The sequence below is a fragment of the Microcaecilia unicolor genome, chromosome 13 (genome assembly GCF_901765095.1).
Source record: "Microcaecilia unicolor chromosome 13, aMicUni1.1, whole genome shotgun sequence".
In the NCBI taxonomy this organism is placed as follows: Eukaryota; Metazoa; Chordata; class Amphibia; order Gymnophiona; family Siphonopidae; genus Microcaecilia; species Microcaecilia unicolor.
The window spans coordinates 7,959,320-7,981,835 of record NC_044043.1 but is presented as its reverse complement, the minus strand read 5'-3'; the positions used below and the strand labels follow the sequence as shown (position 1 = coordinate 7,981,835).

At 46.7% G+C, this 22,516-nt stretch overlaps 1 protein-coding gene across 1 annotated transcript in view; it reads right to left on the bottom strand.

Annotated features, from left to right (window-relative positions):
* Positions 1-22,516, bottom strand: part of LOC115482622 (4-hydroxyphenylpyruvate dioxygenase-like) — a 105,385-nt gene that overhangs the window by 34,346 nt on the left and 48,523 nt on the right. Inside the window, exons 8-11 of the mRNA XM_030222562.1 lie at positions 14,722-14,828; positions 13,422-13,499; positions 5,627-5,789; positions 935-1,006 (exon numbers count right to left, since the gene is read on the bottom strand). Coding sequence (XP_030078422.1) covers positions 935-1,006; positions 5,627-5,789; positions 13,422-13,499; positions 14,722-14,828 — 420 coding nt within the window. The remainder of the gene's footprint in view (positions 1-934; positions 1,007-5,626; positions 5,790-13,421; positions 13,500-14,721; positions 14,829-22,516) is intronic.

Here is a 22,516-nt window from a genome sequence, read left to right as displayed (position 1 = left end):
ATCACCTATCAAAAGTGACTAAATTAGATGGAGGCTAGGGTAGAGTAGGCCCCTTACAGCTGTGGGCCCTCGGGTACTGCCCTATTGCTCCAATGGTCAGTCTGCCCCTGCTGTAACCTGACTGACAGAACTGTAGTCATATCTCCTTAAATGAATGCAGGTGTCGGGTAGACAACTGACAAATATTCAGGTCTAATCCATATAAATGTTTAAATACAAACAGTAGAAGTCTGAACATAATCCTAGCTTTTAAAAGGAGGCCAATGCAGTCAAATCAAAGAGAGAGAATGCACATTTATCAACACTGAGATCTACAGCTGCTCTCCAGAACATCTAGGTGTCAGAAAAGTGCTCCTTCAGGGGCCACTTCTTTAATTTGTGGGCTCATTCCTTAATTAGCAGCATATAGACATAGATGTGTATCTGAAATACCTATATACATATGTATGTGCTGAAACACACATTTATGTTGGTGTGTTTCTTCCATTGATGTTATTCACATTCATCTTTGTAAAATGGATGCTCCTCCTACATGTAACCGGTGCATACACATCCATTGTTAAAAGTATATTAGAACAGACTCTGTCGGCAGATTCTGTTCACAAATACTCCTGGAACTGTACAAGTCCAGACCTGGATGTCTCAATTCTGATTTCTGTGTTCTATGTAAAATGGGACTGTCCATCAACAGGCTCACCTTTATACACAGGTTTGTTTACACCTTCAAAACAGCAAATAAATTTGGTAAGGCAAAAACTTCCCTTTGCTAAACCCATGCTTACTCATTCCCATCTTCACTCTTCAGTGTAAAATGCATACATCCACATTCCACATTGTACACCACATCTGGAAACATTGCTTTTTCCCTTTGGTCTTATCCTCTTTACTCTTGGACCTCCCTTTCTCTTTGTCAGCTGTATTATGTGTCACTCACCGCTTGGATAATGTCAGATGTGTTGAGTGCGATGTGTTGCACACCTGCGCCTCCATAGTAATCCACATATTCCTGGCAAAACGGAGACAGAAGGGGAGGAGGAGGAGAATAAGAGGAAGAAAGGGAGAAGGATACAATTAAGAAAAAAAAACATGTGGAGTCAGGAGAAAATGGAGAAGAGAGGAAGATGCAAGGGTGGCAGAAAGAGTGGGTTGGAAGGACAAATGATTAATCTCACAGCATCCAAATAAAAGATAGAGAGTATTTTTTTTTTTTTTACATATTTACGGGGTAAAATGGTCTGACTGAAAATTGTTGCCCTCAAAGGCTTCTAAGAGTATATGGGGGGAGATTCTATATATAGCGCTTAAACAATCCACATGGAAAACATGGGTGATTAAGCATATTCTATAAGTGCTGCCTAGATTTAGGCACAGTATATAGAATACACTTAGTTGATATCCCAGCGCCTAAAACTACTTGCCTCCATTTACACCAATGAAAATGTGGCGTAAATCTTGTGCATAGATCATACATGTAAGTTTTAGAATGCCCACAAAATGTCAATTTCCCTGCCTATAACCATGCCCCTTTTTGCCTGCGCATGTTAGAAGTTAGATGCACTGTGTTACAGAATGCACATAGCGAATGCATCTTCTCCAGGGTATGGTTTCACCCAACAGGTATGGCATCTCTCTGTGGGCCTGACTTTAGAAAAGGAAATCCACCTTTTGTGGAAGTAGGATATAAATGAATTTGATAATTTTATTTGATCTTTAGTTTACAGCATAATCCTATTACTGCAACCCTTAGAAACATGGTTTATGATTTAGTGTTATTATTTTTGGACCTGATATTTAAAGTATTTATCCAGATAGCAGTTCCTGCTATCCAGACAAGTGATGCTGGCAAGATCTAAAGTGTAACTAGAAAACTAGAAACTCAAACCACAGCCTCACACCTACTGTGCATATATATATATATATATATATATATATATATATATATATATATATATATATAAGAGAACAAGCTATCTCCCCTGTTGTAACAATTCACTATGCTTCGTAGTGGAGAAAAAAAAGCCTCAGTAACTCCACCCAGCCAGCCCAAGAATCGAGCGTGGTACCAGAAGATTGGAGGGTGGCCTATGTAACGCCGATATTTTAAAAAGGTTCCAGAGGAGACCCGGGAAATTATAGACCGGTGAGTCTGACATCGGTGCCGGGCAAAATGGTAGAGACTATAATCAAGAACAAAATTACAGAGCACGTTCAAAAGCATGGACTAATGGGACAAAGTCAACATGGATTTAGTGAAGGGAAGTCTTGCCTCACCAATCTGCTGCATTTCTTTGAAGGGGTAAACAAACGTGGACAAAGGTGAGCCGGTTGATATTGTGTATCTAGATTTTCAAAAGGCGTTTGATAAGGTCCCTCATGAAAGGCTACAGAGGAAATTAGAGGGACATGGGATCGGAGGTAGTGTCTTACTGTGGATTAAAAACTGGTTGAAGGATAGGAAACAGAGAGTAGGACTAAATGGTCAATATTCACAATGGAGAAGGGTACTTAGCGGGGTCCCTCATGGATCGGTGCTGGGACCTCTGCTTTTTAACATATTCATAAATGACCTAGAGATGGGGGCAACTAGTGAGGTAATCAAATTTGCCGATGACACAAAGTTATTCAAAGTAGTCAAATCACGGGAAGATTGTGAAAAACTACAAGAGGACCTTACGAGACTGGGAGACTGGGCGTCTAAATGGCAGATGACATTTAATGTGAACAAGTGCAAAGTGATGCATGTGGGAAAGAGGAACCCAAATTATAACAATGTCAGGCAAGGTTCAGCGTTGGGAGTCACGGACCGAGAAAGGGATCTAGGTGTTGTCGTTGATGATACGTTGAAAACTTCTGCTCAGTGTGCTGCTGCAGCTAGGAAAGCAAATAGAATGTTGGGTATCATTAGGAAAGGGATGGAAAACAAAAATAAGGATATTATTCTGCCATTGTATCGCTCCATGGTGCAACCGCACCTCGAGTATTGTGTTCAATTCTGGTCGCCGCACCTCAAAAAAGACATAGTAGAATTGGAAAAGGTGCAGAGAAGGGCGACAAAGATGATACAGGGGATGGGATGGCTTCTCTATCAGGATAGGCTGAAGAGGCTGGGGCTCTTCACCTTGGAGAAAAGGCGGCTGAGGGGAGATAATGATAGAGGTTTATAAGATGAGTGGAATGGAACGGGTCGATGTGGAGCGTCTGTTTACGTTGTCCAAAAATACTAGGACAAGGGGGCATGCGATGAAGCTGCAGTGTGGTAAATTTAAAACGAATCAGAGGAAATGTTTCTTCACTCAACGCGTAGTTAAACTCTGGAATTCGCTGCCAGAAAAGGTGGTTAAGGCGGTTAACTTAGCGGACTTCAAAAAAGGGTTGGATGGCTTCCTGGAGGAAAAAGCCATAGAATGTTCTTGAATGGACGAGGGAATAATACAGTATTTCTAGGATGGGCGGGACAAATTGCTTGTTCTTTTGGCCGCTGTCGGTGACAGGGTGCTGGGCTCGATGGACCCTTGGTCTGTCCCAGCATGGCGATGCTTATGTACTTATGAATTCCAGACTATAAGGTGTGGGCCCGGCGTACCATCATGTGGCTCAAATAAACTCCACAATAGCTTAGTGTCTCGGGGTCTGTATGACAAGCAAGTTCATATATATATTACATAGATCACAGAATGTCAGTATTCTAAACTGTCAAAATCATCAATCCCGGTGGTTACAGCTACATATCACTTAGCTTAAATCCAGTTGCTGCTTGACAACTAAAAACGTTTCTCCTTAGTTAAAACACTAGCGTCCACTAATAAGGATGAACATTCACAGAAAACATGTCCCATCACCTAAGACCTTGCTGATCATTTCACCAATAAGATCCTCCAAATTAGGTCAGAACTATCTAAAGCTATACCAATAGAGGAAAATAGTCCAACCAGTAGCTCAACCTTAATCACCAGAGATCCTACAACTCAGGGACTCAAAACTGACCAAAACTGGAAATCTTTTCAACCACTAGCAGTTGAGGATGTAAGATTGATGCTGTTGAATGCTCCCGATCCAACTCCTCCCTGGATCAATGCCCTAAACACCTACTGAAATCCATCCCTATGGAAGCAGTAAACTGGCTACTCAATAATCTCAATGAGCTGTTAAAAACTGGCTCTCTTCCTCCTGACATGGGCAAAATTGTTCTCACTCCAATACTGAAGGGATCTGGGGTAGATGTAACATTGCCTGCAAACTAACATCCAGTGGCTAGCATACCTCTTTTTACTAAAGTGTTAGAAACCTACATTAGTAAACATCTCTCTTTATTTCTGGAAAATTTTTCTATTTTACACTGGTCACAATTTGGCTTCAGATTGTCACATAGTACAGATACATTGCGGCTACTTCTAATTACATACATCAAACAACATCTATGCAAAGGTGACCAAGTAATTCTTCTCCAATTCGATATATCGGCGGTGTTCTATGCAGTTGACCGCACATTGCTACTTGAACGCCTGGATCAATATAACCAACTTTCCAACTTCTGGTCTCCTAACTGTGGGATCCTGCAGAGATCTCTCCTCTCACCTATCCTGTTCAATCTCTTTATGTCATCCCTTGCCTCAATACACCTGGGACTTAATGAACTACTATTATCCTTTTCAGATGATATCCTGCTTCTCTTACCAGTGACAGCATCAAACATAGATCCAACTCAGTCTGTAGCGAATGGTATGACTGCTGTCAGCACCTGGGCCCTGACCAATAAAATGAAATTAAATGCACAAAAAACCAAGGTCCTGTGGTTCCGAAATCAGGGCGTTGAGGTCCCATCATCAATATCTTTGACCAATGGTCAAATCTTTATAGTCAAATCTGAAACCAGAGTAATAGGGTTAAATGGTCGGTATTCTCAATGGAGAACGGTAGTTAGTGGGGTTCCCCAGGGGTCTGTGCTGGGGCTGCTGCTTTTTAACATGTTTATAAATGATCTAGAGATGGAAGTAATTAGTGAGGTAATTAAATGTGTTGATGACACAAAGTTATTCAAAGTTGTTAAATCACAAGAGGATTGTGAAAAATTACAAGAGGACTTTACGAGACTATTTTGCTTCTAATTATTCCTTTGAGGTCTTTTCTTCCCTTAAAAAGATGGGATTTCTTATGAAAAGAATTTTCCAAAAATGGACTGTGGCTTCTATTAGGGCACTGACTGTTTTTCTATGTTGAGGTTCTGTGTTATTATGTTGATTGTTTTTTCAACAGCCTTTTTTGTTAGAGAAATAGGTGTGAACTCCACCACCACAGCATCCCTGTGGGAAGAGGAGCAGAAATCTGTCCTAAGAATTATACCCAGTTGAACTGCATATGGCACCTTCAACACTTGCCGTTTGAGCCTCCAGGCTACCTCCCCCCCCCCCCCCCCCCCCCCCCAAGATTATTTTTTATTTCCTTTATTCATGTTTTCTTAATATGCTCATGGTATTTTTCTTGGTAAATTTGTTTCTAGGATAAAACCAGTACAGTGAAGCGAGGTATCTCATGATTAGAAGGATCCAAGTGGCTGTACCTTGTAATCTATAATTCTTCATTTGAGTAAGTAATTACCGTGATAAAGTATCTGGGATGTCTTTCCTACCTGGATCTGGGATATCTTTTTTCCAGCAGCTGGTTCATTTATTGGCATTTTAATGGTTTCCTCATAGTTTGTTACCACAATTGAACGTAGGGCACTGTACTGAGTATTAATCTGTTTGTCATCGACGGACCAGAAGCGGTGAAATAGTAGGCACTTCTGGTACCTGCAGAGAAGCAAAATGCTGGATCAGTGTCTTAAATGTTTGCTTGGTTTGTTTATTATCACATCACAGGAACTCACATGTGGCTTAGCCACCAACAAGATTTCCAGATCCAAGAAATTTTAGACCCTCTAAACACACAAAAAACATAGGGGCTCTTTTACTAAGGCGCATAGGTGCCTACGCGCGTCCAATGCTCGTCAATTTGGAACTACCACCTGGCTACTGTGAGGCCCAGGCGATAATTCCATTTTTTACGCGCATCCAATTCGCGAGGCAGAAAATAATTTTTTATTTTCTACCGAGTGGCGTTAACCGGGTGATAATCATCAGTTTTCGCACGCTGACGATTACCACCCGGTTAACGCTTGAGACCTTACCGCTAAGTCAATGGGTGGTGGTAGGGTCTCAGGCCCAAAATGGACGCGCACCAATTTTAATGTTGTCGCATGTCCATTTTCGGCCCCCAAAAAAGGCCTTTATTGCAGGTGCGCTGAAAAATGGACCTGCACGCGTCCAATACATGCGTCTACACCAACGCAGGCCACTTTTCGGCGCACCTTAGTAAAAGGACCCCATAAAGTTTCATAGTATAACCCCCTGATTTGGGGTCCCCTACTGGACACTCTTCACTCAGCAGGGAGACAAAGGGCCAACTGTGTAGCCAGTATGCCATTTTAAGGGGTCCTGAGCCAAGGGAGGCCACAAAATTTAGCCCTGCTCTGAGTGCTCTCCACCCTGCTCTCTGTGTTCCACCCGCACAACTCCAAATACCTTTGTCTGTTAGCAGTGATCCCCAAGCCCTACCAGCTGAAGAAGTCTGCCACCAGCAGCTCTTTCTATGGGCCGCTGCTGATCTGTCCCCACCCCCCACTCTAGAGATTGACTGAATTTCGGTATCAGTTATGGTGCTGAAACTGGCTCAAAATCCTTTGGTTTTGGCTGAAAGGTTACAGCCATGGTTTCAGTATCGACCAAAACTGACTGTGTGTTTTCAGTGGAAGCTGAAAATTTGTGCTTTGCTCTTTGTCTCCTTCCCTGACCCTCCCCTCTGGCAGTCTAGGGGTATAGTCAGGGCAGGAGTGATCCCCAGTTATTCCTACTCATGCAGGCTCTTCTCTGAAAATGGCTGCCCTTACCTCTAATTGCAATCTCGTGAGACTGCCACAAGAGGTCATGGCAGCCGTCATGGGCAAGAGTGACTGGATATCGCTTGTGCCCTGACTACACCACTAGACCACCAGGGATTGTAAAGTAGTCAGGGGAGTTACTCTTTGTATTCTTTTTTTGTGTACAGCGATTATAAGTAATTCAGTTAAGATCTTGCATAGTAGTTTTTCTCTGAGGACAAGCAGGCTGCTTGTTCTCACGACTGGGTTGACGTCCACGGCAGTCCCCACCAACCGGAACAAAAACTTCGCGGGCGGTCCCGCACGCAGGGCACGTCCACCGCGCATGCGCGGCCATCTTCCCACCCGTGCGCGATCGTTCCCGCTCAGTTTTTTTCGATTCCGCGCTGAGGAGAGATGTGTTACCATCTCTCTCTTGGTCAGCCCCGGAAACTGGATCGCGGCCTAGCCGCGAATTTTCTTTTTCGTGCGCGTTCGCGCTTCTTTTCTTATCTCAAAAAAAAAAAGTTTGTTTGTCCCCTCGTCGTCTTAGCGCGGGGGAGCTTCGTTGCGGCCTTGTGGCCGCTCGGTCGTTTCTTTTTGGGTGTGCTTTTCACCGCCACCATCGACGACTTTGACTTCGCCGACGCGATTTTTCCGTCGATGTCCTCGAAGGTCCCGAGTGGATTCAAGAAGTGTGGTCGGTGCGGCCGGCACATCTCGCAAACCGATACTCACGCTTGGTGCCTCCAGTGCCTTGGCCCGGAGCATAATACCAAGACGTGCACCTTGTGTCTCGGATTGCGAAAGCGGACACAGGTGGCGAGGCAAGTTCGTCGGGACCAACTTTTTGGAACTTGCGCCGGCCCTTCGACGTCGACGGCATCGGTGTCGACGGCCGGGTCTTCGGTACCGGTACCGATGTCGACGACATCGACACCGACGATGGCATCGACCCCAGGAGCATAGGTACCATTGGCCCGCCAGACCTCCGGCGACGGTGGGGGTGAGCGGCCGCGCGGGCAGTCGGCCCCAGCCACTCCCTCTACCCAGGGCCATCGGGACCGAACCCTGTCAGACCCGATCCCTCGAGGCCGGGGGTGTTCTACCTCCTCTTCATCTCTGCCACCGAGCGTCAATGATGGGCACCGAAAGAAAACAAAGAAGCATCGGTATCGGTCGCCCACAGCTCACATGACTGCTAGTTCCGGTGCCTCCAGAGATGAATCAACACCGAGGAAACGGCAGTGCCGAGAGGAGCGTTCCCCCTCGGTCGAAGAGGTGTCACTGCGTCAGTCCATGGGTGCTTCGGTACCATCTCCTGGACCCGAGCAGCTTCCGGCACCCACACCGGCCCCCCTGCCTTTCCCGACAGCGGACCTGGACGAGTGCCTCTGAGCCATCCTTCCAGGGATTCTGGAAGGGCTGATGCGCCAGGCCTTGCCGGCTCTGGGGGTGCTTGCGCCCCTGGCGCCGTTGATGGAGGCGCCGGCGTGCTCCAGCCCGATGCCGAGGCCTCCGACACCGATGCCGCTTGCGGTACTGGTGTCGACCGCCACGCAGGTGGAATCCCCGTCGACGTCGATGGCGGGAGCTTCATCCCCGCCGGCACGGGAGTCCACCGCTCGATGCCACCATCGAGGACGTGGTTCCTCGCAGTCGAGACGGGCCCGGTTCAGGTCTGAGCTGAAAGAGCTCATGTCCGACACCGAGGAAGAGGCCTCGTGGGGGGAGGAGGAGGACCCCAGATATTTCTCCTCAGAGGAGTCTGAGGGCCTTCCCTCCGACCCCACTCCTTTACCGGAGATGAAGCTCTCGCCCCCTGAGAGCCTCTCCTTTGCCTCCTTTGTCAGGGATATGTCTATATGCATTCCCTTCCCCGTGGTCTCTGTGGATGAGCCGAGGGCTGAGATGCTCAAGGTCCTCGACTATCCATCACCACCTAGAGAGTCTTCCATGGTACCGTTGCACAATGTCCTCAAAGAGACTCTGCTTCGGAACTGGCAGAAGCCATTATCTAACCCCACCATTCCCAAGAAAGCGGAGTCCCAATACAGAATCCACTCTGACCCAGAGTTATGCGGCCCCAATTGCCTCATGACTCGGCGGTCGTAGACTCTGCTCTCAAGAGGGCACGGAGTTCGAGGGATACCGCCTCAGCGCCCCCGGGGCGGGAGTCTCGCACTCTGGACTCGTTTGGGAGGAAGGCCTACCAATCTTCCATGCTCGTGACCCGCATCCAGTCTTACCAGCTCTACACGAGCATTCACATGCGGAACAATGTGAAGCAACTGGCAGACCTGGTCGATAAGCTCCCTCCGGAGCAGTCCAGGCCTTTTCAGGAGGTGGTCAGGCAGCTGAAGGCGTGTAGAAAGTTCCTGTCCAGGGGTATATATGACACCTGTGATGTGGCATCTCGAGCTGCGGCCCAAGGTATAGTGATGCGCAGACTCTCCTGGCTGCGTGCCTCTGACCTGGACAACCGCACCCAGCAACGCCTGGCGAATGTCCCTTGCCGGGGGGATAACATTTTCGGCGAGAAGGTCAAGCAGTTGGTGGACCAACTACACCAGCAGGAAACCGCCCTCGACAAGCTCTCCCACCGGGCGCCTTCAGCATCCACCTCTAAAGGTGGACGTTTTTCCCGGGCCAGGCAGGCTGCGCCCTACGCCTACAACAAGCGTAGGTACACCCAGCCGGCCTGAAGGCCTCCTCAGGCACAGGGACAGTCCCAGCGCACTCGTTTCCGTCAACAGCGTACGCCTAAGCAGCCCCCTGCACCTCCACAGCAAAAGCCGGGGACGGGCTTTTGACTGGATCCATGGGAACATAGCCGCCATCAAAGTGTCTGTACCGGACGGCCTGCCGGTCGGGGGGAGGTTGAAAGCTTTTCACCAAAGGTGGCCTCTTATAACCTCCGACCAGTGGGTTCTCCAAATAGTGCGGTGCGGATACGCCCTGAATTTGGCCTCCACTCCACCAAATTGCCCACCGGGAGCTCAATCCTTCAGCTCCCATCACAAGCAGAGGAACTCTGCGCCCTTCTCAGCGCCAATGCGGTCGAGCCCGTACCACCCTGGCAGGAAGGGCAGGGATTCTATTCCAGGTACTTCCTTGTGGAAAAGAAAACAGGGGGGATGCGCCCCATCCTAGACCTGAGAGGCCTGAACAAATACCTGGTCAAAGAGAAGTTCAGGATGCTTTCCTTGGGCACCCTTCTCCCCATGATTCAGAAAGACGATTGGCTATGCTCCCTGGACTTAAAGGACGGTTATACCCACATCCCGATACTGCCAGCTCACAGACAGTATCTCAGATTCCGCCTGGGGACACGGCACTTTCAGTATTGTGTGCTGCCCTTTGGGCTCGCCTCTGCCCCACGGATGTTCACGAAGTGCCTCGTGGTGGTCGCGGCGTATCTACGCAAGCTGGGAGTGCACGTGTTCCCATATCTCGACGATTGGCTGGTCAAGAACACCTCGGAGGCAGGGGCTCTCCGGTCCATGCAGTGCACTATTCACCTCCTGGAGCTGCTGGGGTTTGTGATAAATTACCCAAAGTCCCATCTCCAGCCAGTCCAATCTCTGGAATTCATAGGAGCTCTGCTGAATTCACAGACGGCTCAGGCCTTTCTTCCCAAAGCGAGGGCCCACAACCTCCTGTCCCTCAATTCCCAGACCAGAGCGTCTCAGCAGGTCACAGCTCGGCAGATGTTGAGACTCCTAGGTCATATGGCCTCTACAGTTCATGTGACTCCCATGGCTCGTCTTCACATGAGATCTGCTCAATGGACCCTAGCTTCCCAGTGGTGCCAAGCCACCGGGAATCTAGAAGATGTCATCTGCCTGTCCCTCAGTTGTCGCAATTCGCTGCACTGGTGGACACTTCGGACCAATTTGACCCTGGGACGTCCATTCCAAATTCCGCAGCCCACGAAAGTGCTGACGACGGATGCATCTCGCCTGGGGTGGGGAGCTCATGTCGATGGGCTTCACACCCAGGGACTGTGGTCCCTCCAGGAACAGGATCTTCAGATCAACCTCCTGGAGCTCCGAGCGGTCTGGAACGCACTGAAGGCCTTCAGAGATCTGCTGTCCTATCAAATTATCCAAATCTGGACAGACAATCAGGTTGCAATGTATTACATCAACAAGCAGGGGGGCACCGGATCTCGCCCCCTGTGTCAGGAAGACGTCGTGATGTGGCGTTGGGCCTGCCAGTTCGGCATGCTTCTTCAAGCCACATACCTGGCAGGTGTAAACAACAGTCTGGCCGACAGACTGAGCAGAGTCATGCAACCGCACAAGTGGTCGCTCCATTCCAGAGTGGTACGCAAGATCTTCCGAGAGTGGGGCACTCCCTCGGTGGACCTTTTCGCCTCTCAGACCAACCACAAGCTGCCTCTGTTCTGTTCCAGACTACAGGCACACGGCAGACTAGTGTCGGATGCCTTTCTCCTCCATTGGGGGACCGGCCTCCTGTATGCTTATCCTCCCATACCTTTGGTGGGGAAGACCTTTCTGAAGCTCAAGCAAGACCACGGCACCTTGATTCTGATAGCGCCTTTTTGGCCCCGTCAGATCTGGTTCCCTCTACTTCTGGAGTTGTCCTCCGAAGAACCGTGGAGATTGGAGTGTTTTCCGACTCTCATTTTGCAGAACGACGGAGCGCTTCTGCACTCCAACCTTCAGTCTCTGGCTCTCACGGCCTGGATGTTGAGGGTGTAGACTTTGCTTCGTTGGGGCTGTCTGAGGGTGTCTCCCGCGTCTTGCTTGCCTCTAGAAAGGATTCCACTAAAAAGAGTTACTTTTTCAAGTGGAGGAGGTTTGTCGTTTGGTGTGAGAGCAAGGCCCTAGAACCTCGCTCTTGTCCTGCACACAACCTGCTTGAATACCTTCTGCACTTATCAGAGTCTGGCCTCAAGACCAACTCAGTAAGGAATCACCTTAGTGCGATTAGTGCTTACCATCTTCGTGTAGAGGGTAAAGCCATCTCTGGAGAGCCTTTAGTCGTTCGATTCATGAGAGGCTTGCTTTTGTCAAGGCCCCCTGTCAAGCCTCCTGCAGTGTCATGGGATCTCAACGTCGTCCTCAACCAGCTGATGAAACCTCCTTTTGAGCCACTGAATTCCTGCCATCTGAAGTACTTGACCTGGAAGGTCATTTTCTTGGTGTCAGTTACTTCAGCTCGTAGAGTCAGTGAGCTGCAAGCCCTGGTAGCTCATGCTCCTTATTCCAAATTTCTTCATAACAGAGTAGTGCTCCGCACTCACCCTAAGTTCCTGCCAAAGGTGGTGTCGGAGTTCCATCTTAACCAGTCAATTGTCTTGCCAACATTCTTTCCCAGGCCGCATACCCGCCCTGCTGAACGTCAGTTGCACACATTGGACTGCAAGCGAGCGTTGGCCTTCTATTTGGAGCGGACACAGCCCCACAGACAGTCCGCCCAATTGTTTGTTTCTTTCGACCCCAATAGGAAAGGGGTCGCTATCGGGAAACGCACCATCTCCAATTGGCTAGCAGATTGCATTTCCTTCACTTATGCCCAGGCTGGGCTGGCTCTTGAGGGTCATATCACGGCTCATAGTGTTAGAGCCATGGCAGCGTCGGTGGCCCACTTGAAGTCAGCCACTATTGAAGAGATTTGCAAAGCTGCGACGTGGTCATCGGTCCATACATTCACATCTCATTACTGCCTGCAGCAGGATACCCGATGCGACAGTCGGTTCAGGCAGTCAGTGCTTCAGAATCTGTTCGGGGTTTAGAATCCAACTCCACCCCCCTAGGCCCATGTTTATTCTGTTCCAGGCTACACTCTCAGTTAGTTGGATTAATTGTTAGGTCAATCTCAGTTATGTCCTCGCCGTTGCGAGGCCCAATTGACCATGTTTGTTGTTTTGAGTGAGCCTGGGGGCTAGGGATACCCCCTCAGTGAGAACAAGCAGCCTGCTTGTCCTCGGAGAAAGCGAATGCTACATACCTGTAGAAGGTATTCTCCGAGGACAGCAGGCTGATTGTTCTCACAAACCCGCCCGCCTCCCCTTTGGAGTTGTGTCTTCCCTTGTATTTGTCTTGCTACATATGGGACTGACGAACACGAGCCGGTTTGGGCGAGAAGATGGCCGCGCATGCGCGGTGCGCATGGGCGCGCGAGGACTAGCAAAGGCCTTTGCTAGTGAAGTTTCCGATTGGAGGGGCTGCTGTGGACGTCACCCATCAGTGAGAACAATCAGCTTGCTGTCCTCGGAGAATACCTTCTACAGGTATGTAGCATTTGCTTTACATTTGTCATAAGTAAGCAACTTACCTTTGTCAGCTGTTTGCTGCTTTTTCTGTGGACTGTGTTACAGTCAAATACAAAAAGTGGTCAGTCATGTACTTATGTGACTGCTCACTACAGTCCAGTAGGATAACAAAATGTAAAATGTTTACTCAAACACATGGTGCATAGCTAGTAATTTAGAAATACTCCACAGCACACAGAGGTTAAAGCTTTCTGTTACTGAATTAGCCTCATTCATACTCACCAATCCACCACAGACAACATCTCATCATCTGGCTGATTTCCAACAAGGTGATCGATAAAATGCAGATGTCCCTCTGGCCTGTGGGGACAGACAAATAGCATTTTACAAATCTGTGGTGTCTTGACACCACACCCATGTTAAGATTCCCCTTCACTGATGTCTGCATAAGAAGCCTTTATTGTGGAGTATAATTAGATTTCTGTGGCTTGGAATTCTCAGTCTCCCATGACTCAAGAAATCTGATCTGCTAAAGTCTGTTGCCTGTGGTGAAAGTGCTGCTGGCAAGCACCAGGCTTCTCGTTTAGCCAGGACTCCCTAGAGAAGAATTCAATCATTATGTGACAACGTTGGGAGAGATCTGGCAAGGTGTGACTGGTGGGAAAGTGTAGTCAGTGTATGATGAATGGGAATGATCAGAGATCTGTTAGTTTGTGAGAGGTGAAACAGGTTTGAAACTATGTGACAGAGATAACTACTTCATCAGTGTGTGATACAGGTGTGTGTGTGTGGTGGTGGTGGGGGGGATATCAGTCATGTGGAAGAGGCAATGGAACTGTAGATGCATTAAAGGTTGTCTCCCATTGTGTGTCTAGTCGTCAGTGTGTGACAGAGGTGGGGAAAATTCCAGGGACATATCTACCATTGAGCAAGACCAGCATAATGCCTGGGGCTTCCTGCTGTTGGACTGAAGTGCTCTGCTCCCCACACACATAGTCCAGTATTTCTATTTCTTCCTTTTCTTCCCCTTCCATGGTCTGGTATTTCTCCCTTCCTCCCCTTCCCTGTGGTCCCTCAAACTTGTGGTGGGTCATCAACAATGATGAAGGCAAGGTTTCCTCTAGCTGGCCCCAGAGTCTTCTATCTGCTGCAAGTTCCTATGGGTAGGACACAGCAGAAGGCTGCCCTGGTGCTAGCCAGAGGCAGCTTGTCTTCGTCATTGCCAGCAACTCACTGCAAGTTTGGAGAACAGTGTAATCATAAATATAGAAGCACCCCACAATTGTGGGAGACAGCTCCTACATTTGACTTATTTTGAAGAATTTTTATGTGGACAGATATATTATGCACTACAAAGATCTTTAAAAATAAGGTTTATTATTTAGGCCTGTTTGGCAAAGGGTCTTCATGAAGATGGATACTGCTCTGTAGATAATTAGTGGTGATTATGATGTACCCCTGATTCAGGTGTCAGCTGAAATATATTAGGATTTGAGTTTAATTAAAACTGATATTGTGTGTATCCCCACTGCTCTCTCATGTTGGTAATTAACAGTGAATATCATAGTAAACTGGCACTCACAGCTTACGTAATGAAGGGTCTCTGAAGAGTGGCTCCTTGAATCCTGGCAGGAAGGTTCCTTTATATGGCTCCAGGTATTCAACCAGAGTATGAGTTGTATCAGCATACTGGAAAGCAAAAGCAAGGGTTTCTGTTTGTTCATATTTCAGGTGGATCCTGTCCTTACTTTTTGCATCAGGTCACTCCCCAGGAGACGACCTCTGCCAGAGCACCAGTCAAGCATCAGCACTAAGGGGTCCTTTTACTAAGGTGTGCCAAAAAACGTGGCCTGCGCTGGTGTAGACGCGTGCACCTGCAAAAAAGTTTTTTTGGGGCCAAATATGGACATGCAGTAAAATGAAAATGACACGTTAACTGGGCAGTAATCATCAGCATGCGTACAATGCTGATTACCGTCCGGTTAGCGCCACATGCTGGAAATTTTCCAGCGCGTGTAGTGGGCACACGTAAAAAATGAAATTACCGCCCGATCCACACGGTAGCCGGGCAGTAGTTCTGAATAGTCACATGTTGGGCGCACGTAGGCGCCTACGCAGCATATTAAAAGGGCCCCTAGAGAGATTTGGATCATTGCCTTGTCTTGGCTGGGCCAATTCTGGCTATTAATCAAGTTTCATAAATAAACATATTCCACATACCTTGACTTAGGAGTGAGGCTCATTACTATCATGGTATGTGCAAAACCAACCCATTTGGAAACACTGCCCCTCTGCAGGAGGACCAAGTTAGGAACACTTATTTGATTCTAAACAATGTAATATTGTATTCTCCGAGGACAAGCAGGCCTGTAATTCTCACAAGTGGGTATCGCAATCCACGTTGACCAGTTCGGAACTTATATCGAGCTGAAAGAGCTTTGTGGAGCAAGAGACTTGCTCCACTGAGCATGCACAAGTGCCTTCCCGCCCACTTTGAGAGCACGAGACCACCAGTTCTTTTTTTATTGAGGTGGGGAGTGGACACCATTTTTCCACATATCCCTGTTATTCTATAACAATGCATGTTAATATTAGGAACACCCATGACTTTCTCATTTCCATACCCCCTTTTTCAGATTGCATGTAAGTTTTAGGCATGGACCCCACACCTTAAGTTATGCCCATAAATGCCAGTTAAATCTAATTAGTGCCAATCATTGTTAAAAAGCCAATTATTGGAGCCAATTCGCTCATTATTCAACTAAATTGTGTGCACAAATTCAGCATGGCCGAAATTTGTGCATGCAATTTTTGGCGACTTTTACAGAATTAGGGGGATAGTTATGATTATTTTCCCTTATGTGCTCTTTGCACTTGTCCATATTAAATTTAATCTGTCATTTAAATGCCTAGTTCCCAAGTCTGGCTAAGTCCTTCTGCAGCTCCTTACAGTCTGCTTATGTTATGGCAACATTGAACAATTTTGTGTCATTTGCAGATTTGATTATTTCACCTCTTTCTCCCTTTTCCAGATCAGTTATAGAAATGTTAAACAGCATTGGTCCTAGTACAGATCTCTGGGGTGCTCCATAATCATTTCTCTCCACTCAGAAATAAGCCATGTAGTTTAACTCTCTGTTTCCTATCTTTTAACCAGGTACCAACCTATCGAATGAACAGTAGAGAGGTGGAAGGTGGGTTGCTGGGCACAGTGGGCATTGTTGGTTGATGGACATGTGTTAGGATTTGTGGCACAGTTGGGTATATTGGTGGGTAGGGGTTACAGTGAGAATTGTTAGTGAGTTGGAGGGCACATTGTGGTACTTAGGACAGTCTTATCAACCCTTTCCTGGAGGCATACCTAGATAGTCAGGGTTTTCAGGATTATTGCTGTGAGGGATTGATGGCTACAGTTGGGGTATTGATAGGTTGAAGAGCATTAAGAGGAGCAATGGGGGAGGGTTGGGTAACAATGAGTTGCATTTATTAGTTGATGGGGAGGGCTGAGTGGTTCATGGCTTAGTGGATAGGTGGGCTTATGGAATCATAGTGGTAGCTAGATATGGTACGAGTTATTGGATGGGTGGTTAGAATAAGAGTGTATTAGTGGAAGGGTGGGTTAGAGGGTGCACTGGTATATGGCCTTAGGGAACTAGGGTTGGAATGTAGGAGTATTGGGTAGAGTAGGAAGTGAGAATGTTTCTGTGGGGGATCTAGAGTAGGATCTGGGATAATAGGGGGGTGGTTAGAATAGAAGGCGAGTTAGTGGGTGAGTAAGAGGGATTGAGAGGGTCATAAACAGCTTTATGGGTTAGAACATCAAAATGTCAAGTCTACAGGGAACCCTCTCTTTTCCATTCTATTCCAGAACTGCCTCTTACCTTCCAGCCCATCAAACATCTTCCCTCGAGTCAGAAGGTATCCCAACTACCATCCATCTGTGGGCGAAAAGGGCATTTCTACAGCTAAAGGCAGTGGGGCTAGGTTAGCATATTGATTGATTTATTCACTGCACTTTCGAAGGACCAGTTCCCATTTAAAATCCAATTTTGAACAGGGATTGATCTATTGTCAAAGTAAAGAGTATATAAGTACATAAGTATTGCCATATTGGGACAGACCAAAGGTCCATCAAGCCCAGCATCCTGTTTCCAACAGTGGCCAATCCAGGTCACAAATACCTGGCAAGATCCCCCCAAAAAGTACAAAACATTTTATGCTGCTTATCCCAGAAATATTTTCCCCAAGTCCAATTTAATAATGGTCTATGGACTTTTCTTTTAGGAAGCAGTCCAAACCTTTTTTAAACTCTGCTAAGCTAACTGCCTTTATCACATTTTCTGGCAACGAATTCTAGAGTTGAATTACACGTTGAGTGAAGAAACATTTTCTCCGATTTGTTTTAAATTTACTACTTTGTAGCTTCCTCATATGCCCCCTAGTTCTAGTATTTTTGGAAAGCGTAAACAGATGCTTCACGTCTACCCGTTCAACTCCACTCATTATTTTATAGACTTCTATCATATCTCCCCTCAGCCGTCTTTTCTCCAAGCTGAAGAGTGGACTTCATAAACTGCTCCCAGGTACACATCTGACCATTGCTCCCTTACTTTGTGTACTAAGCCCCCAAAACCCACCCAAAACCGACTACCTCCAACTGTACACCACTGCCATAGTGGGATTACCTCCAATGGTTGCCATGTTAAAATATGCAGCTACCGCAGGCTAACGTCCTGTGTTAAGCAGCGCAGATTTTACAGTGGTTTAGTAAAAAGATTCCGTGGAGGGGCATAATCGAACGAGGACGACCATCTCTAAGGGCGTCCATCTCTAAGGATGTTCCGACGAAGGGGCGGGGAAACCCGTATTATCGAAACAAGATGGACGTCCATCTTTTGTTTCGATAATACGGTCGGGGATGCCCAAATCTCAACATTTAGGTCGACCTTAGAGATGGTCGACCTAAATGTTGAGATGGTCAACCTTAGAGATGGTCGTCCCCGGTTTTCAGCCATAATGGAAACCGAGGACGCCCATCTCAAAAACGACCAAATCCAAGCCCTTTGGTCCTGGGAGAAGCCAGCATTCGTAGTGCACTGGCCCTCCTCACATGCCAGGACACCAACTGGGCACCCTAGGGGGCACTGCAGTGGACTTCACAAATTGCTCCCAAGTTGCATATCTCCCTTACCTTGGGTGCTGAGCCCCACAACCCCCCCCCCAAACCCACTACCCACAACTGTACAACACTACCATAGATAGCCCTTAGGGATGAAGGGGGGGCCCTTACATGTGGGTACAGTGGGCTTGGGTGGGTTTTGGAGGGCTCACATTTACCACCACAAGTGTAACAGGTGGGGGGGGGGGATGGGCCTGGGTCCGCCTGTCTGAAGTGCACTGCACCCACTAAAAACTGCTCCAGGGACCTGCATACTGCTGTGATGGAGCTGGGTATGACATTTGAAGCTGGCATAGAGGCTGGAAAAAATGTTTTTACATTTTTTTTGTAGGGTGGGAGGGGGTTGGTGACCACTGGGGGAGTAAGGGGAGGTCATCCTCAATTCCCTCCGGTGGTCATTTGGTCAGTTCAGGCACCTTTTCGAGGCTTGGTCGTGAAAAAAAAGGGACCAAGTAAAGTCGACCAAATGCTCGTGAGGAACGCCCTTCTTTTTTCCATTATCGGCCGAGGACGCCCATCTCTTAACCACGCCCCCATCCCGCCTTCGGTACACTGCTGACACCCCCCCGTGAACTTTGGTCGTCCCCGCGATGGAAAGCAGTTGAGGACACAAAAAAATCAGCTTTCGATTATGCCGATTTAGGCGACCTCAGGAGAAGGACGCTCATCTCCCAATTTGTGTCGGAAGATGGGCGTCCTTCCCTTTCGAAAATAAGCTAGATAGTGTATTGACATGCATTATCATGGAAAGTGTGCTAAAATTAGTTCAACCTTTAACTTTCTGCTAAGCACTGTCTTTTAAATGCACTAACCTCCGGATTCTATAAATGTAGCCCAAATTTGGGTGTGCTGGGCAGATGCACACACAAAATAATTAATGATCCATTATCAATTATTGGTGTTAATTAGCAGTAATTTGGACTCGTATGTGCATCTACAAAAGTGCTATCCTATACGCTGCATGGTCAAAGTGTCTCGCATGCAACCCAAAAGGGGACATGGCCATGAGAGGGGAATGGGTGGGTCAGAAGCATTTCCAAAATGTAGGCACAATTTTATAGAATTCCTAGGTTGCGCATCAGGATTTACACCAGGTTTCAGCAGGCATAAGTCCTTGCGTCCAAAGTTAGGGCTTTAGAAGAGCAACTGCTGGGCAGTTGTCACGGGATCGAGCTCTGTGAGAGCTGAGCACCCCCAATATTGAGCAAGTCACTTCATTGTGTTCAGGGAGGGGTAATTTGTATTGTGTTTGACACCCCCAATCGTTTTGAAATGTTGCCACCCGTGGCAATTGTGCTTAGTACTCTAGTATTTTAAATGAACTTTCAAATGTGAAAATTTGCCTTAAGGGGCTGGCTCCTTAATTGGCTGTTCTTTTACATTTAATTATCTGGATTATGACTTCTGTATGTCTAAGTGCTACCACTTGCATGTGTAAATAGCACAAACTGGCACTTACATGTGTGAACGCCGATATTTGAACATACAAGGCACTGAGAGGCCCTTTTACTAAGCCGTGTAGGCGCCTACGTGTGCCCAATGTGCGCCAATTTGGAACTATTGTCCGGCTACCGCGTGGCCCGGGTGGTAATTTCATGTTTTACGCATGTCCACTAATTGCACCGGAAAATTTCTGGTGCATGGCACTAACTGGGCGGTAATCGGCAGTGTACTTGCACTGATGATTACTGCCTGTTTAACGCCTGAGACCTTACCTCTAGGCCCAAATTGGACACGCGCCAATTTATATTTCGCTGCATGTCAATTTTTGGCCAAACAAAAAGGCCTTTTTTTGCAGGTGCGCTGAAAAATGGACCCGCGCGCGTCCAACACATGTGTCTACACCAGCGCAGGCCATTTTTCAGTGCACCTTAGTAAAGGACCCCTGAGTGATGCCACTGTTTTTGTAAATCTGTATTTTTTAATAAAATGTTTGTTCCTGATGTACATTTAGGGAAATACATGTATATTTCCTGGGGCCTACATGTATATCACAAACTCTCCCATGTCGATATTCAATGGGGCTTATCCAGGTAGGAGTAGCTCTGGACCAGGTAAGTGCTGCTCAACAGGGTCAGCCATTGATTTTAGTACTATTATCTGGGTAATGCTGCTGAAAACTTTACTGACTGCCCTGCTACTATCTGGAAAGTGCTGAGGCAGTCTGGTGCAGAGTCAAGGTGGAACCAAAAATTATCCTGGTACCGTCGATATTCTGTGGATGGTTATCCAGGTACTGTTGATATTCAGCGGATAGTTATCCAGGTACCACCAATATTCAGTGGATATTTATCCAGGTACCGCCGATATTCAGTGGATAGTTATCCAGGTACCACCGATATTCAGCGGATATTTATCCAGGTACCACCAATATTCAGTGGATAGTTATCCAGGTACCACCGATATTCAGCGGATATTTATCCAGGTACCACCGATATTCAGCGGATAGTTATCCAGGTACCACCGATATTCAGCGGATATTTATCCAGGTACCACCAATATTCAGTGGATATTTATCCAGGTACCACCGATATTCAGCGGATAGTTATCCAGGTACCACCAATATTCAGCGGATATTTATCCAGGTACCACCAATATTCAGTGGATAGTTATCCAGGTACCACCAATATTCAGCGGATATTTATCCAGGTACCACCAATATTCAGTGGATAGTTATCCAGGTACTACCAATATTCAGTGGATAGTTATCCAAGTACTGCTAATATTCAGCGGATAGTGACCAGGATTGTCCACTATTGGAAGCAGATAGACCATTGATCTGACCCAAATGTCTATTATTGTTATGTTCTTATGTACTGCCAATATTCAGCAATTATCTGGGTACTGCCGATATTCAGCAGATAGTTATCCGGGTACTGCTGATATACAGCAGATAGTTATCTGGGTTCCACCGATAATCAGAGGATAGGTATCTGGGTACTGCTGATGTTCCAGGAAAGTTATCCAGGTACCAGCACTGAATGTCAGCAGTATCTGGGTAACTTCTGACAGGTACTTTACCTGGATGTTTGGTGCCAGTATTCATGAATGGCTTGGTGCTGAATATCTGGGCATAAGTTTAAATGCCACAGTTGGCAATACGCGGAGTTTATATATCAGGGAAATTCATGTTCATCTGGCCTTTTGGAAATAGACTGGAAATTTTAAACATCCTGATTTGGATGTTCCATTTCTGACCTAGATTCCCTATGTAAAATGAGGCTTTACATGTTTAAGTGGTACCACCAACATAAATGGTTTTGAATTCCTGAGAGGTAAGCACTATTCCCCTCCACCCAAGCCCCTCTGCAAACTCCGTCCAAATGAGTAGATATCCAGGGGGAACTCAAAGCAAGTGTAAATGTGTTACCATTTTAAAATATGGAATATAATTTATACTTTGAAGGATCATCAAGCCACATGCAGCACACAAACCCTTAAAATTTCTGCTATCACTTCTATGCATAAGTAGTACCTTTTCTAAAATCAGCTTGCAATGCACATATATTGTACCTAACCCTTCTAAAATCTCCTCCTATAGATCAATATGGTCTAAAGTGGATTGGATAAACAGATTCTCCCACTAGTCATACAATTTAAGTGCATTCTTCTCGGCAAACAGAATATCCTTGAGTTTTAGAAATCCCAGCACTTAGACAGGTGCAATTCCCTTAGGACTTTTGTCCCTCCAGTCCCGCCTTCCTATTTATCTATGTTTTAAAACAATTTCTCTAATTTCAATTGTCTTCAAAGGCAATAGCAAGCAGCTATAGGCTAATTTTCTATCACATCTTTGCACTGTCAGAATACTTTCAGTTGAAATTCTTTCAAATAAAGCAACGTTCACTCAAATTCCCCCAGTCCTCTCAGCAAGCAGAATACCCTTTAGCGAAATCCCAGAACTTATCCAGTGCGATGCTCTGTTCTCAGTAGCTACAATTCCCTTTGACATGGGTTTTTTAATCTGCCCTGTTGTGAAAGCAGCTGCTTTTGAAATACTTTGACTGTGTAAACTTTTAAAAATGGCTCAGTCCACATGCTTTCTTCTTGAGTTTTTTGTTCATAAAGCAAAGCAATTAGTTTTCAAAACAAAGCATAAGATTATACTTTCATTGCAGGAAGAACTGCACAATGGGCCTTCTGGACCTCTGAGCTGGACTCCTTGTTGGGTTACCAATTGGATCCAGATTCACCCAAC